At 40.1% G+C, this 15,814-nt stretch overlaps 1 protein-coding gene across 1 annotated transcript in view; it reads right to left on the bottom strand.

Moving 5' to 3' along the window:
- Positions 1-1,071: 1,071 nt before the first annotated feature.
- The window catches only part of BEND4 (BEN domain containing 4), a 22,480-nt gene continuing 7,737 nt past the window's right edge, over positions 1,072-15,814 (bottom strand). The window contains exons 2-4 of the mRNA XM_057371758.1: positions 11,403-11,494; positions 7,934-8,174; positions 1,072-4,749 (exon numbers count right to left, since the gene is read on the bottom strand). Coding sequence (XP_057227741.1) covers positions 4,532-4,749; positions 7,934-8,174; positions 11,403-11,494 — 551 coding nt within the window. The 3' untranslated portion in view covers positions 1,072-4,531. The remainder of the gene's footprint in view (positions 4,750-7,933; positions 8,175-11,402; positions 11,495-15,814) is intronic.

Genomic DNA, 15,814 nt, shown 5'->3' with positions numbered 1-15,814 from the left:
CCCATCCCAGGTACCTGTCCCCTACCCTTCTCTCCCCTGCCCAGCCCCAGGCACTACCTCTCATGCTTATCCCCTTGCCTGTGCTCTGCTGTTAGACCTAATCTCTCTTTTCAAGCTTCATAAACCCAATTGCTGCCTCTGATYCCCTACTTATACACTCTTCTTCCCTGCTAGCTTTCCCTGCTGGATTCCTGCCTGTACTACTCCTTCACCCTGTTTGATTTATCCACAACCCATCCCTTTTCCCTCCTGCTTCCTGATCTAGCCTCAAACATTTCCAGCCATTGCCCAARAGTCTGGGAAGTCAAAGCTTTTCAAAGAGAAGCTAATTATAATTTTTTGCAGATGGATTAATACAGGGGTTTTTATGTCCATTTCTCAGAATTACCTAAAATTATTTTGGTGGGGGGTTAGTAAACCGTTTTCACTAACTATGACTTTCACCAAAAAAATGCAGCAGGCTGAAGCCCCTGACCTAGAAAATACCTGCCCAACCCCAGTTAAGTGCAGCATTACCGTTTTGTTTGATAATGGCAGTGTTTGTACCCATTCAAATGGCTGATGCCAGCCAGAGGGCAGCCCTGTCCTGTTTCACAGCCCAGCAGCAGCGGTTTGCCATGGTCAGTGTTTGTCACTGTAATTCCTCTACAAATTATCTGGASCCAGGATTTTCTAAAGAGTATAAGGGAACAGAAGATGTTCAGCCATCACTGGATTCTGAATTAAAATGGGATTTAAATGTCACTGCTTGAAAATCCAGGTTTTAAGATTGCAGATGGGTACTTCCTTTAAGCAGTTTTCTATTTAGCCAGCACATAAATCTATGTAGTTGTGTGTTGAGGTGAAAATGATTTATATTATAATCATACTCGAATTCTCTGCATTCTTTCACTGTGCTTTCTGGTGCTTCATACCAAACAAGCATTTAATGCAAAAGAAAATGCCCTAGCCCTTTATATAAATTGATATCTAAAACTTTTCATATATATTTTTAGTGTGACCTGGGTGTCATGGCTGTTACACTGAAACAACATTGCCTCTAGAGAAAGAGAGAGACGGGTTAACCAGAGACTAACTTTTATTGTGCATTGTTATGCAACAGAACAAATGGAACTGGAGGTATGTAGTAATAAAACCAATATTCAAATTAGAATTAACACCTGCAATAGTAAACTGTAGGTAACAAATGTCTTTATAATTAAAAAATATTAACTGTTTAAAAAATTCTCTAAGATTTTATATTCTTTAAAAGAAATGTGTGTTGCCACATAGAAAACAATTCACACATCCTATAGAAATTGTCACAAAAACCTTACTAGTCTATATTACACTATGCACTTTTCTTTTGTACAATATCTGATAAAGGTCTATCCCTAACCTTTACTTACTCTACACAGTACAATCATCATTAGAAAGTATTCATAGAATTAACTACACCATAACAATAAAAATATCAGGATTAATGTTTTCTTTAATCACAGTTTCTCCACAAATATTTGTCATAGAAAATATAGCGAAGGCATGTTGGCACAGATGGGCGTGCGGTGCTGCTACACAAAGTTTGAGAGAAGGCAGATACRTAAATGACAGTGAGATTAAAGCGAGTGGAAGGATAAGACAAGAATCTCTATCCTCCTGGGACTTTCTGGAGTGACATGATAGATAGCAGTTTCCTTCTGTCACTGGGAAGAGATGTGCTGGCTTATAAAGCACACTGCCTAAATAAGGATATCTCCCTCTGCAAGGGCTCATGTGCTATCTATTGTTTCAGGTCCCAWGTCTAACATATTGCAGATATTTAAATGTGTATGAATTTATAACACCTAATGAACAAATTAACTGGAATAAGCTGTTGTGCAAGGTTTGGGGTTCTTAAAATGAGATGTGCAGGTCAAGTGGCCAYGATGGCAATTAAAAACAAAGACAGACAACTGACAAAAGTTTTTCTACTCTGTCATTTTAAAACCAAACACGAACAAAAATATGAGCTGGTGTCTGTTAATGCCTGTCTGTGACCATGGTTCATGTCACTGGCCAGTGCACTTAAGCAATTGAGGACAAAATTTTGTTCATAAAGAAAGATCCAAACCTACAAAGCCATTTCTACTGCCAAAGTGGCTTTCAGGATGAAATTATGCTTTTGGTTATTTTGARAGAATAATGAGAATAGAGGACTGTGAGTGGTTCCAGGATGCTGGCCATGCTCTTTACACTAAAAATAAAGCTAGCAAACCTTTCAGTTCAGTAATTCTGTTCTGTGACTGTTAAAAAGTGTTTATATCTTAAACATCATACAATTAAGCATCTGAAAGGAAACCATCACAATGTTTACAAAAATACAGCATGATACGTATTGCCGTGGACAAATTTACAGTATAATGTTGACTCACACGTTCTGACATGTTTTACCAAATAGTTCTGGCATGTGTCACCACATTAAACATAGACCAGCAAGACTTACACCATCTGAGCAATGTAACATCTTCTATTATAGTTCTTTTAAAAAAAAGTGTAAGTTCAACACCGAAAAAGCTACTATAGGATATCTGTACTGTGACATTTCTATACATTGAGTTTCTCCTCCAGAGGCCACCATGTGCTGTGACCACTCCAAGAAAGTCACCTCCTGCCTGAAATGAGGGAATGCTGTTCTAAACCTCTTGGTCTGATGAGGTCCTGTGTGACCAAACTGCTAGCTGACTTTTAGAAAATAAATTAGTTGTTTTGGGGCCAGTGTGTACCTTTCAAGCCCCTTTTAAAAATCCACCAAAATTAAAGTGGACTGGGAGGTATTGTACATTTAAGGGCCTAAAGCATATGGGGCTGAGCAAGGTCCTCTCTACGGCAGTGCACGGTGAGCCCATGTCCCCAGATGCCCCATGGGCCAGGAGGGACCAGTCACAGCCAGAGGCAGACGGCAGCAAGGAGCTCCTGTGTGGGTGAGCTGAACTTKGAGACTGTGCCTCAGCCCTGTGGCCAGACTGGGGCTTGAGGGGTGCTGCACCCTAGAGAGCCCTTCCCCATCTCTGAGGAAGGGGCTGGATGCCTCCTGCCTTGCCTGGGGCAGGGGAGAAGGGCGGGAGGGAGAGGAGAAGGGTGAAAGGAGCAGTCAGYAGCCACGCTTGTGGCTCGCACAAGGCGGGAAGGAAAGCTGGGGACAATGGGACGCGTTCAGGAGAGTCAACGCTGATGAGGTAGCACTAAGGATGGTTAAAAGTGAAGTGAGCCTTCTTTCCAAAAAACAGTTCCCTGTACCTGCCAGCGGGGAAGTGTTGCCTCAGRAAGAGCTGGTTCAGGCTGTGGAGGATGCCAACACTGGCCTGAGTGACCAGACAAAGGTAAGGAGATGGAAACACCCCGACGTGGGAAAGAAAGGGTATCATTTCTTTGGCGTTGCATATTTCTGGAATGCATCAATTTAGAGGGACAATGGACTCCTAAACCTTTACAATTAAACTTTCTTTGTGGACTGACTTGTTTTTAAAGCTAATATCTGCTTCCACTGTTGCGCACCATTGTGAATTCTGCTCCAACAGCTCTTTTATTTTAGCTCTCAGTCTGGATCCCRTGTCTACTTAGCACAGAACACTAAACCAGGTTCTTCTTGCCCAACCCCTCCCTGAATGCAGCACTGAGCAAAACCAGTGCAATGCCTCACCTCTTTCAAGGAATGGATATAAAACACAAATGAAAGTGAAAACAAGAAAAGGCAATTTAAAGCCTCTAAAGCTACATAATATGGCTGCAGAATAAGAAAAGACAAAGGAAATTCTGTCTTCTGAAATGGCGATTTGTTTTTAGCAATCTTGTTTTCRTGAAAAGTGTCAGGATCAACTCTAATCCTCTAGCAATCTAGATAAATATACTGTCTATCTGATACACAACACAACTTTTATCTGTTAGAAGTGCATGTTATTGTTCTGGGTCTTTGAAGGATTCTGCTGTTGATGAGGGCCGCTGTTTTACTCGGGAAGCTTAATTTCCTGGCAGAGTTGGCTAAGAAAGTCCCTGGATTTTCCATCTTGTGTGGTATTTTAAGGTAGCATTTATAATTGTGTTCTTTTCTGTTAGCAAGTGGGAAACCACTTCTTTTTTTTTGTTGTTGTTGTAAGTGTGCAGTCATACTTACATCTTCTTCTCAGGGAAAGCAAATAACACCCAGCTGTTCTGAGTCCAGGCTGGGGATTGTTATCAATAAGCTGAAGAGATAGGAGCTGCTGTTTCTTTTGACATTTTTATAGTTTTAAAATGACCTTTCCTCTACAACTAGATGAAATGAACTGCACGTTCCCTTTGAGTGTGCTATGAAGGATTTGGAAATAATAGGCACTGAGAAGTCTATAAAGCAGGTCTTGAAATGGATTTCTTTCTGTTAACTGGGATACGGTAGGATGGGGAAGCTGAATTGTATGCAGTATGTGTTCAAACATGCTTTGGACTCCTAAATGACAGCAGGGTTAAGTATTTTTAACAAACAGTCTCTCCTAAATTAAGTGGTTGCTATTGTTTTATGACGTGGTTCTCACCGGCATCAATCTCCAGATCCATCTTGCATACCTCTGTTGAAGACTTCGTCCTGTGATCCTGGGTGGTCTGTCCCCTCGTAATAGGAGTTGCCATTGTGAAGGAAAGTCCCCACAGCACGGCCCTGGCGAGCATGTCCCACTGCGTCACTGAACACCTTGTTTATTTGCTCTTCAGATGGCATCCACCAGTCCGGGTTGGAGGTACAGTGCATCCTAATGAACTCTGCAGGAAAGCATGCAAGGATAAAAGCAACTTGTCTTTGCAGCATCTGCTATTGYCCAGGCATCAAAAGCACATGGGAAATAAGGAAGGAGGTATTGCTGCTCTACTCAAGCAGAAGTAAAGCCTTATGGGGGATGTCATGATAATGCCATTTGGACCTATTTTATTTGTGCGCAAGTGTGCTTCTCCACATGCAGTGTATGTTGTTATACCTGACCTAATGAGGTGACTCGTGGGACCTGGAGATAAAATCCCTTCTTGTGGAAATGTAAAGAGCTAATTCGAAGTGAAGGCTGTGATTCAGCGTGTGCAATATGTGTGGAAGGTAATGTGAGCCAGGATGTATTTCAGTTGAAACCTGTTGGTGACTACCTCAAGGTGATTGCTGTTGGATCTTCCTGACTTCCCTCTGCTGGCTCCTTCAGCACCTGCAACTTGAAGGAGCCCCCAGCCTSCTGGGAAATGTCCCTGCCATTATTTCAGTTTGCTGCACCTTTCTGTTTGGGATCTCTTTCCTTTTAAGTTCTGCTATTTTCATCTCCCTGTATTTTACACCTATTTTTTCAGAGACTAATTTGGCCTTAGAAATAGCTAAATGAGATTAGAGGGCTGATTTGGGGAGCCTTGCAATAGTTTTCAATGCAAGAGAAAATAAATTGTACTGCATGTATTTTAGCTATTTAAATAGCTGTTGTTTCCACAGACAGCTATTTGTAYGTGATGATTACATTTTTTATAATTTATTTTTTAGATTCTTTGACATGCTATATGCTAGACTTGCAGAAGGTGCCTTGCCAATTCTGTAACTGCTAGACATAGCTCAAATGGGTGTATTTGGACTTTGAAACATCCAAATATGATTTTAAATGTGAGGGCACCTTATTAGAGATATTGGATACACTGTACCTCATATGGAAACTGAGCTGCTTATTTATTTGGTAGCATTAGTTATTCTCTCATGCAGTATTGTGTGTCCCAGGATATTTTTAAATTCTATTTTCTACTGTCGACAAGCCAAYGGCCCAATAAGTGGTGTAAGGTAACTTCATTACTGTCACCACATCTCCAGACAGGGAATGCTGTGCTTTTACAGGAGTTCCCGTGCCTGCAGGTATCTCATCTATTGGACAATTAGGATGTGACTTTTGCATAGTTCCTCCAGCAGTGTGTCTGCAAAAGTGATAGCGATCTCTGTTTTAAATTCATTTCCCTGGAAATCYACACAGGCAACAGTAATTCCTGCCTAGTTATGTTCACATGTGCCCCCACAGACTTGTCTTTTTCTCAGAAATGGTTACCAAGTAAAGGAGTAATGCTATAATTTAAGCATGCTAGGATGTTTCAAAACTGGTTCCACATACCATCCAGTTGTAGGAATATATTAGAAATGTTTACATATATTTAAACTACYCTGAGTGCAGAGAGAGAACCAATTTGCACTCCCTGCTATGGTGGAAAGGCATAATTAGCTGGGCTGAGAATTAGTCAGACACTTGTTACCTTGGCTTGTAAATAAGTAGGAGCTAGTGGCCAACTCTCAGCACTGGAGGAAGTTGTCATGTTCCCACCCACACGTGAAAGCCCAAAGGGAGAGCTGTCTACTCTGCTTTCTTAGCTGGTCATTATATACTGCATGTTTTGGCTTCCTCTTCAAGCTTCTGAAAATTAAAGAAATTACCCTTCCTCTTTCTGCCCATGTTCTGTGTCCAGGACCTCAGAACAGAGAGTGGCCATAAACAAAATTCCACACACAGGTGGATTTACTATTAGTCTTGGGAGATAGGTGAGAGGAAGGGGATAAAAAGCGTATCAACACTCTGCTTGTGCATGAATTGTTAGGTGATACTTTGAGTAATTTAGTTAATGCTAAAGTACTTGTATCCGTCCTTCATTTTCCAGGACAACTTCTGGGACCCTGGATCTCTCTCTAGACCTCTGCAGCATGGTGTGCAATGGACTTGCCCTTCAACTGAGCTCTGATGGAGCTCTGGCAGAGTATCATAGTGCAGGTTAAAAGATCCCTTTGTAGTACAAAAGAGTTGTTTGCCTAATATGTCTGTATGTAAAATCTGAGTTCTTTACCTGGTTACCCTCTTATCTACGTAGCTCTGTTGGATTCTTCTACCCTTAATGGGAAGAGGCTCCATCTGATGTATATAAACACTTTGGACTCCAGTCGAATGACTAAAGATATTTTTATCACTGACTGACCACAATATCGCTTTTTACGTTGCATTGATCAGTAAAACATTCTTGAGGTTAGTTGAACCAAAATTTAATGTATGTGCTCACAAAATACCRTAAAGTTTCCTATAAGTTAGTTAAAGAAATAATTAGCATATGCATTTATAAAATGCAGATGTTGATAATAAAACCATATTTTTACTTGGGCTTTATAAAGTTGTGTATTGTATGTTTTATTATAAAGCTTGGTACCAGGCCTTTCAAACAATTYTAGGAAACCAAAGTATACAACATTCTTTTCAATCTGTACCCTTTCTGTGCAATACCCTCATYCTCAGACACTGTGAAATGATTGAAAACTCCCCTCCCTTTTCAGGCTAAACATGGGGGAAAGTTGTTCCCTAATTTTTTCAGGCAACGTTGCATCAATATGCCAAAAAGAAAGTAAAATTCTTGACAACACACTTTCATACCCTGTAGATAATTAACCTGCAGATGTTCTTGACTCTAGAAGATGTTTTGAAACTCGTTCTGAAACTCAGTGAGCTTCTAACTGCAATGATGCACTGTATTCTTGTGCATCATACCCTTGCTAGGCATTAGCCTGTATCTATTCCTTTGGTTAGTTTTGCTGTGTATCAGTGTAAACAAATGACCTCAGTTCATTATAAAAGAGTGCAATCAGGATTGTCTGGTTTTGCTTCACTGCTGTTTAAAGTGTAGTATTGCCATGTGCCCTTGCATTTGTCTCCTCTCTTAAATAAGCAGCTGTGTTTTTTCCCATCCAAAAACACCCCAAGCACATATATAATACATACATACATACATACATACTGGTATGTATGTATGAAAAGAAAGTGGAGGGTTTCTGGCTGCTTGTCTCCTGCCTGTGAAACCCCTTCTAGTTCTGCAACTGTCAGCCAAATGCTTCTACTGAGCCAGAGCCAATGTGGTGAAATGAGATCACATATGGTGGACACTGAGCGAAAAGATGCAGTACCTCTGAGACATGTTACTTTTACTGGATCCAGAGGACGTCTTTCAGGACCTGTCTCTCCTGACTGCACTGACCTTTTCCTTTTTCCAAGGCCGCATGAGTACTTAAGCTCATCGGTTGTGAAAACAAATCTGATGAGATAGCGAAGGAGCCGTCGTCCATCTTTCTTGGAAGAATTTACAGCCTCATCCCACTGTTTACTAGTGATGTAGACAGGGTAGTTGTTCAGCAACTGCTTACTCCCCTGAAAAAGTGAAATATTTCCATTGCTTATTTTACAAGGCAAATAAGTGAAGATGTCAGTTACAATCAAAGATACCTTTTTTTTTTAACTATCAGTGATACTGACAATGAAACGCAACCTGAAGTGAACACGTAATTGCTCTTACAGAGAACGAGTACTTTGGAAATTACATTTCCATTTTCTAGAACTCAAATTGGGTGAGGAATGATGAATACATTTTGAGAGGTGGCTATTGATAATTTCCACTTTCACRAGCAGGTTAAAAAGAGTTAAGAATCAGCAACTGGGCATGCTATTTAAGTGGAATGTTTCTTCTTAAATGTTATAATGCATAAGAAGGGTCTTTGAAGAKCGTGATCAAATGGATCACTTCATTGCAGCTGATAGTTTGCTTCAGAGGTGACTCTTTTGGTCTATTTTTATAATAAATTTATTACTTCTGTACRACACACATGAAACTTGACAGCAATTATGTTACTGTGAAAAATGTAAAGAAAATAAATAAAGAAACTATGAAAACAAAAAGCTTCATTATTATTAATGAATGCTGTATTAACTCAAATTATAGCTTTACAGAAATGCCACTGTGTCACTTGGAAAGAAATTTTGCTTTTAACCTTCATAATTTGTGTGCTTCAATATTCCCACATTAAATGAATGCTGTGGGACTAATTATGGGGATTCCTGTAATCCACACACATTTATAAGCCCTCTTAAGTCAATTGTACCTAAATTGTATTTAATTCTTGTTTTTAGTTCTTAAAATGCTATATTTCAGGATTACCCAATTAATATAAGATGGTGCTGTTAATATACTTGAAATAATTGAAGTACACAATAAAAACCCAAACCACACTTTCCTAGAGACTCATTCACTTTTACAGCTGCACCTCTTTATCAAACACATAAATCTGGAAGCCCAGTTAGTAAACTCTTTGTAAACTCCTCAGCTTCAATAGGAGCTTGCAGTGAGCTAAAAACCCAGAGGTCCGATGCTCAGTGAGGCACTCAGCCACRTGCTGTTCTTGTGGACAGCTGCTGCAAAGTTCTCCTCACTTCCTGGCCTTTGATATCTGGAAACTATTTTAAGGACTACCCTTGCCTTCTTTCATATACTTATTATAGCATCTTGGGAGACAGCTTGAGAGCATCTTTGAAGTTTTTTTCTCAGGTGTTTGCTTTTAATTTTTTTTGCAAATTTGATAAACACATGGAAGATTGAATTTAGTGAAGACTGTGCTGAAGGGGTCATTAGATAATCTGTATGATCTAGAGTACCACTATCTTCCAGAGGGCTTAGCATCAGTGGGAGCTCAGCCTATGTGATTTGTTTGCCTTGCTGCAAACTGCTGGCAAAGACAGCTACAGGCAAATCCAAAACTCTGCAAAGGAAACCAAAATATAAAGGAAAAGATAGGCTTTGTCTGAAGGGCCACTTCCCCCAAAACATCTCAACATTTCACTCACTCCCCTGTAGTTGTAAATTCAAGTTTCAACCCCTTAAGACCCTTCACCTTGTAATCTAGCTCTGTTATAATTTGGGGCTTTCTCTTTGCCCTTCATTATTTCCTACATCCCTGCAAACAGTTCAGGGTCAGTTCCTCCCCCTCCATTCGTGATGCAGGCAGCTGCTCTGACTTTTTCCCAGTGCATGAGCCCCTGGGAACCAGTAACAAATCTGAAGAGCTCTGCCATGGAAGAACATTAACGTCCATCCAGTCCAGCTCTTTGTCCTGTTCAGCATGGTGAAGGGGCTGGGGAAGGAAGAAGAGCAGAGAGGCAGCATGGAAAGCTCTTTGGAGGTAATACAATCTTATGCTGAAGTGACTGTGACCAGTCTGTCCCAGGGGGAGCTGATGGGAGTACTTCCTTTTTTTTTTTCAGCAGCTAACTTAACATCCCTTTTATATAAAATCAATTCTTTTGAATTGATTTCTGAAACCTATTTTTTCCCTGTTACAAAACCCCTCTAGTGAAGCATGGGCCATTTTTACTGTTAGTGCAAGGTGTAACCTGCAGGTAAATGTAGGCAATGCCTGGCTTTTATGCCCTGCCGGGCTCACCTCATGCAATGCAAGCCCATATTGCAACAGGGTAGGGCTMTGGACTCGCTCGTGTGCCTTAAGGACAGGTGCTCACACGTGGCTCTGTGAAAGCASCAAGCTATCCTAGAAGCTGTTCTGTATTTACATATATATATAGCACAGATGAAAATAGGGTGCAGAAAGGCCCAACATCAAGATTTCATGAGAGCTCACATTGCTRTCAACTGAGGAGAGGGTAATAAATTCTGCGTAAATTCCTCAGCCTCAATTTTATAAAGCTTCTCTCTTGTTCCCCCAGAAATTTAGGATATTTTTCCTCATTTTTCACCAAAGGCATGATACTGTGTTGTGCTACGCTGTTAAACAATTACTGGGTTCCTACAGATCCASTTCCATTGCTTCCTTGGAAAGTAAAGCACTTCTGGGCAAAACATTCTTGGTAAATCTATGTGATTTGGTGCATCCAGCAGTCATTAAACTAAAACAAACAGAAAACCTCCCAGAAAGGAAATAAGCAGACTCTGAAGGAAGAACCGAAATACAAATGTATCCCTGCTTATATTTGTACATGATTAAATTTATGAATAAAATATTAATCTCTATGTGTTTAATTGAATAAAAAATACTGTCACACTATGACAAGCTATTACTTGTGGGACATTACAAAACAGCCTCGGTTTTTACAGTACTTGAAAAATTTGGTTTAGCAAAAGAGCATTAAAAAAAGGAAAATGAATCCTTGGAATATACCTGAATGATAATGGCTAGTGATAAATAAAAATAAAAATAAAAAGGTATCAATTTGCACTGGATAAAACTGAATGGAGAAGCAAAGTGATACAAACCCTGAACTGCTGCAACCCGCGTGCAGTCTCAGTCACTCTGTTACAGCTGTCTCCTAGCCTAAATTCTTCCCAGAAATGTGGTGCTTCCGAGGAAAGATGAGAGAAAAACTACCCAAAGCAAGGCAAGAACAGCTGGTGCTGGTGGAGTTACGTGCTGCTCAATAAAGCCATTCTAGATTACATTAATGATGTTTCCTCCATTTGGGGGGTTACTGTACTTAGGAACGATGGKTTTAAACCTATTTTTTACTACTAAATGCCCACTGATTCATTTGCCTACATGTTTTTAATGAATTATCAAGCATAAAGAGATGCAGTTTGTTTTCACTGTACACTACCTCGGTTGGATGGTCTGTTGGCTGCGGTACCATAAGCTGGTTGTGATGCTGAAGTACGGTCTTCAGATAATCTAAAACAGTCTGGCAGGGCACTGCATGAAACAAATTGCAATTACTGTGTATTAGCTATATGGCACAAAATAGAACAACAACAACATTAAACCAAGCAGTGTTCTTTATAGGTTTTTGAGGTTTATTTCAAATAGGAAATACTTCTCATTTTGATTTGTGCAGACATTTCATTTAACAAATGTTCAAGTACTGTATTTCCTATGCTGAGATCTCTGATATTACTTTTATTTATTRTATCTTTTATTTTATTACTTTTATTGCCCACTAGTTTTCAAAGGGTTTTATTCTTAGTTTGAAATTATAATTATTACAAATACAAATTAGGTCAGCAGTAATGATAATTAGACAAAAATCTGTAAGTACTGTAAAAATCTCAAAGTATACAAARGAGAAAACATTTCTTGGACCTAAGTAATGCATTGATTAACATGTAAATGTGCTCAAATGTTTTTCAAATTACAGTCTGATTAAAATATACTAAAGAGATTCAATGATTCGTACACTTTAGTTTCTATTCCTTCTCTCCTCCCAAATTTGCTATAAAACTAGGTGTTAGGCAAATTGCTTTATTTCTCTTTGCCCTCATCCTCCCCCCTTCCAYTCCCATCACTCTGATCCATTTCAGTAGTGGTACCAACATCCTATTCCCTTCTGTTGAGGTGATAGGTTAATTAGGGATGATTCAATTAAGGGTCTCTCTTAAGCAGATGCTGCCACATCCATGATTAACTCTGGAGTATTTTTGAAATACAGCTCTTTTCTCCTGAGCCTGAAACACCATAGGAGAACKAAACAAATATTAATCCAGCATTACAGCTGACTTGTGCAAGACTAAGTAAGCATAGTTTTTAAGGTACCTTATGACTATGACATTTTTGTACGGGTTGTTTTTGTAAAGTATTCAGACTTAATCATAGCTTCAGCTAAAATCCCAGAAGAAATACTTGTGTTTCTTTTTTTTTTAGTACTATTTCTTGGCATTTTATGACTTCTCTGCACCTGAAAAAAATGTGGTGTTTTGGGCTTTGTCTTAAGCTGGCAATCTGAAAGCAAGCACTGAAATAGCTGAGAATGTAGGATTTACAGATATTTTGCACTCTCCCCTTGGCTTTCACACCACACAGCAACTATGACCCTGTCTAGGCAGTCAGGATGCAGAACAACATCACTCTGTGCAAAGCAGACCCTTTACTAAGGGATAAGTGGTGTTACATCCAGCAGTTTTAATTAGAAGGCATGCAAAGTACCTGGTATGACAAATAAATTCCTGTATTATTGCACCCCACATTGACTTCCCTGTAAAGACAACCCACTCCTGCTTGTTTTTTCACACACTAAGTAATTTCACTGCAGGCTATTCAAGGATGTGTTTACCTATGTGCTTGCAAAGCAATGGGGCTCAAGCAAGAAGACAACAGGACATTACTTAACCTGTTGTGTYCCCAGCAGATGAAGAACAGCTCTACTTTACCTGTATGCTGCTGATAAAATGCCTTCTTGTTACCAGTAAGAAACATGAAAGTACTAAAAGCTGGCCAAAGCTTACAAAAACTTCAATCTTTATAAAAGCAGTAATGTTTCAAGCAACAAAATTGTGTGATTTTGTTATCGTTGTAGTGACTGGAGGATGCGGAGCACTTTTGACTTTAAAGCCATCACACAGCACACAATTTGCTGTTGGTACAAATAACCTCAGCCTTTCAAATGCCAGCTGGTACTCACAAATCCAGACTTCTTGGCTGCTGCATCAACTGAAGCCTAGAAGAAACCWCAAAGAGGGCAGCACAAGGTGGAGAGCCAAAACTTTGTTTTGCTGCTGTGTCCCTCTTACGGCTCTGCAAATACCCTCTTTGCTGAGAACTGTTTCCTCCAAACCCTCCAGCAAATGTAACATTGTAAGAGCCTGGGGGTCCCAACTGTGAAGATGAATAATCATTTAAGCCTACTATCTTATTTATTTTGTTTATCTTTGATGGGGTCTCTAGAGGGTTAACAAGATCACAGCCCCAAGAGCTGATACTCTGCTTGCTTGTGCAGGTATCCCCTATCACCGACATCACCAACAGGRATTTGTGCTCGCTGTAAGCAGTGGGAGGACACCGGCGTCGAAATAACACTTGTTATGATTTAGTAGAAAGCCTGTGGGGAGGCAGTAATTTTCCTGCACATTAGGGAAGAAGTTTCCGCAGCCTTTACTTTCTGAAAGTGCCAGCATCTCAGAATGGACATTGGAGGTGGAAAAGGAACCTGGCCTGCGGTGAATGAAAAAACAAGGTCTTTGCAGGAGCTAAAGGGCAAGGAGGAGGATTGCCTGCAGGGACCTGGTGTGCCAGGGAAGGCTGGTCAGGCTAGGGTGGTAAGCAGGACACATGCAGGAGRTGACAGGTATTTGCTGTTATCGATCCAAGTTTAAGACTTTGCTGTTATTTTAGGTACCTGTACGTTGTAACAAATGCTCATTCAGCACAGCTTGCACAGCTTTCTCTGCACAGTATCCTAATTTCTAATAAATAGGAGAACAGTGAGTGTGGTGGCCACCAACTGTGCCAGTGACAAAAGCTGGGCTGTGATTTCTCAGCCTAAGSTGCCACACAGTACAGTGACTCCCAAATCCTCCTTTCAACAGCATCAAYGGGTAAAAGACAGTACAACTCCAGTCATCATCTCCCAGCCATGCAGTTTCTACCCAGAGGAACATAAACCTTATTTCAAGTTTGCATTGTTTTCCTTCAAACTGGGTTTTACAAAGTTTTCGGAAAATGCCTGTTACTTGCACATACTTAATGGTAATTCCTCCCTCTTCTCTTTGCTAAGTTTCCAAAGGTGCTGCACTCCCGCTAAAAGCAGAGTCCCTACACCTRCTTACATGTCTGTAAAGCTGAAGGCTGTGGCTCTTTTGGCCATGCTGTGCATCAATGCTCAGGCAGAAAGTCACTGTGTTCCAAAAGCCTTTCCCAGGGCACATTTCCCAGGGGCTGAAACCAAGCAGAGCAATGTTCTCTGTGCCTCAGCACACRGTAACCACACCGTGATCGGCCAAGTCTGTCACCTCTCATCAGCTACCTCTGCACTGCTTGCAAGCTGTAAGCAATGACTGTATGCTTTTCCTCATGGATTAAAGTACTAAAAGCATGGTCRGTGAACAGTTTCTCAAAAAAATCCCTCCAGAAATTCAACTGCATCATGGAAGCTTCCTGAATACAAATATATTTGTATTTTGAAATCACCTTTTGTAATGCAATATTATGTAACACCCTGAGTATCTGCAATACCCTCATCAACCAAACTTTTCAKCTCATCAAAACCCTAATTTGGAAAGATGTTGCCTGGTACTAATGCCATTRTTCTGTTTTAGTACTCTATTAATTGAAGCTGGCATCAGCTGTGAAGCTGTGCAATTAGTTTGGGCTCAGTATCAGGCCAACGAACCCACAATCATCCAGTACTTCTCATGTCCTTTAAAAAAAAAACAAAACCTGACAGCATTTGCAACTTTCAGTCTACTGAAGCATCTAAAATGTTTTAGAACATAAAGAAAAATTATGATAAGAGTTGACTTTGTAATTTTTGGTTTAGCTCCTGAAGTGAGTTGTCCAAACCTCACGATTTTGAAAACATCACACTTGGGTAGCAGCTGCCTCATGCCTTTGGTGAGAAGTTGGTGTGCACTTAGGGATGAAAAGCTGGTGTGCCCAAGCAGCTACTGCTCTTCAGCTGTCCCAACACTGGGAGGGATCTGGGACAGACAGCCGAGGCTGCAGTCCCACAGGAAGCTGCTGGTGAACATGTGATAACACCCATGGTTACAATGCAAATGGAAGATACTTCTACCTGCTTACCGTCATCATTATATTGGTGCGATTGCATCATGTTACCCTTCACAAATACCAGAACAGAAAAGCTCCATGAGCATTTCCATATTATTGATAAAATCTGTTTTCATCTSATAACGGTCTAATACTGTTATTAGKATGTCATATTTTTCCTCTATTTTACCAGGGAAAGGAAGCCTTCTCTAGATAAGACTCCAGATTTAATTTTGCTTATTAATTTGCCACTGATCCAAACTTCTGCTTTTTACACATCACCAGTAACTTCCGTTCCAATCTATTTTTTATGTTTCTAACTGTTCTTTTACTTTCCTTCTAAATTTGTTTTTGTAACCAACCTGAAATTTTTCCTCCTAAATAGTCTTTTGGGGTCTTCAGTAACATGCTTTTAATGTTTCCCAATTATCACCCACTCTTTCTTTTTTTTTTTTTTTTTTTTTTTTTTTTTTTCTACCTTTGGCACTAATTTCTTCCATCTTTTTATGAAGTGCCAAGAACATCTCTATTATT

This window comes from Malurus melanocephalus, unplaced genomic scaffold (assembly GCF_030028575.1).
Source record: "Malurus melanocephalus ecotype Western Australia unplaced genomic scaffold, MMel_1.1 scaffold_157, whole genome shotgun sequence".
Lineage (NCBI taxonomy): Eukaryota > Metazoa > Chordata > Aves > Passeriformes > Maluridae > Malurus > Malurus melanocephalus.
Note: the sequence above shows the minus strand (reverse complement) of the source record. Positions and strands in the feature narration are given on the sequence as shown.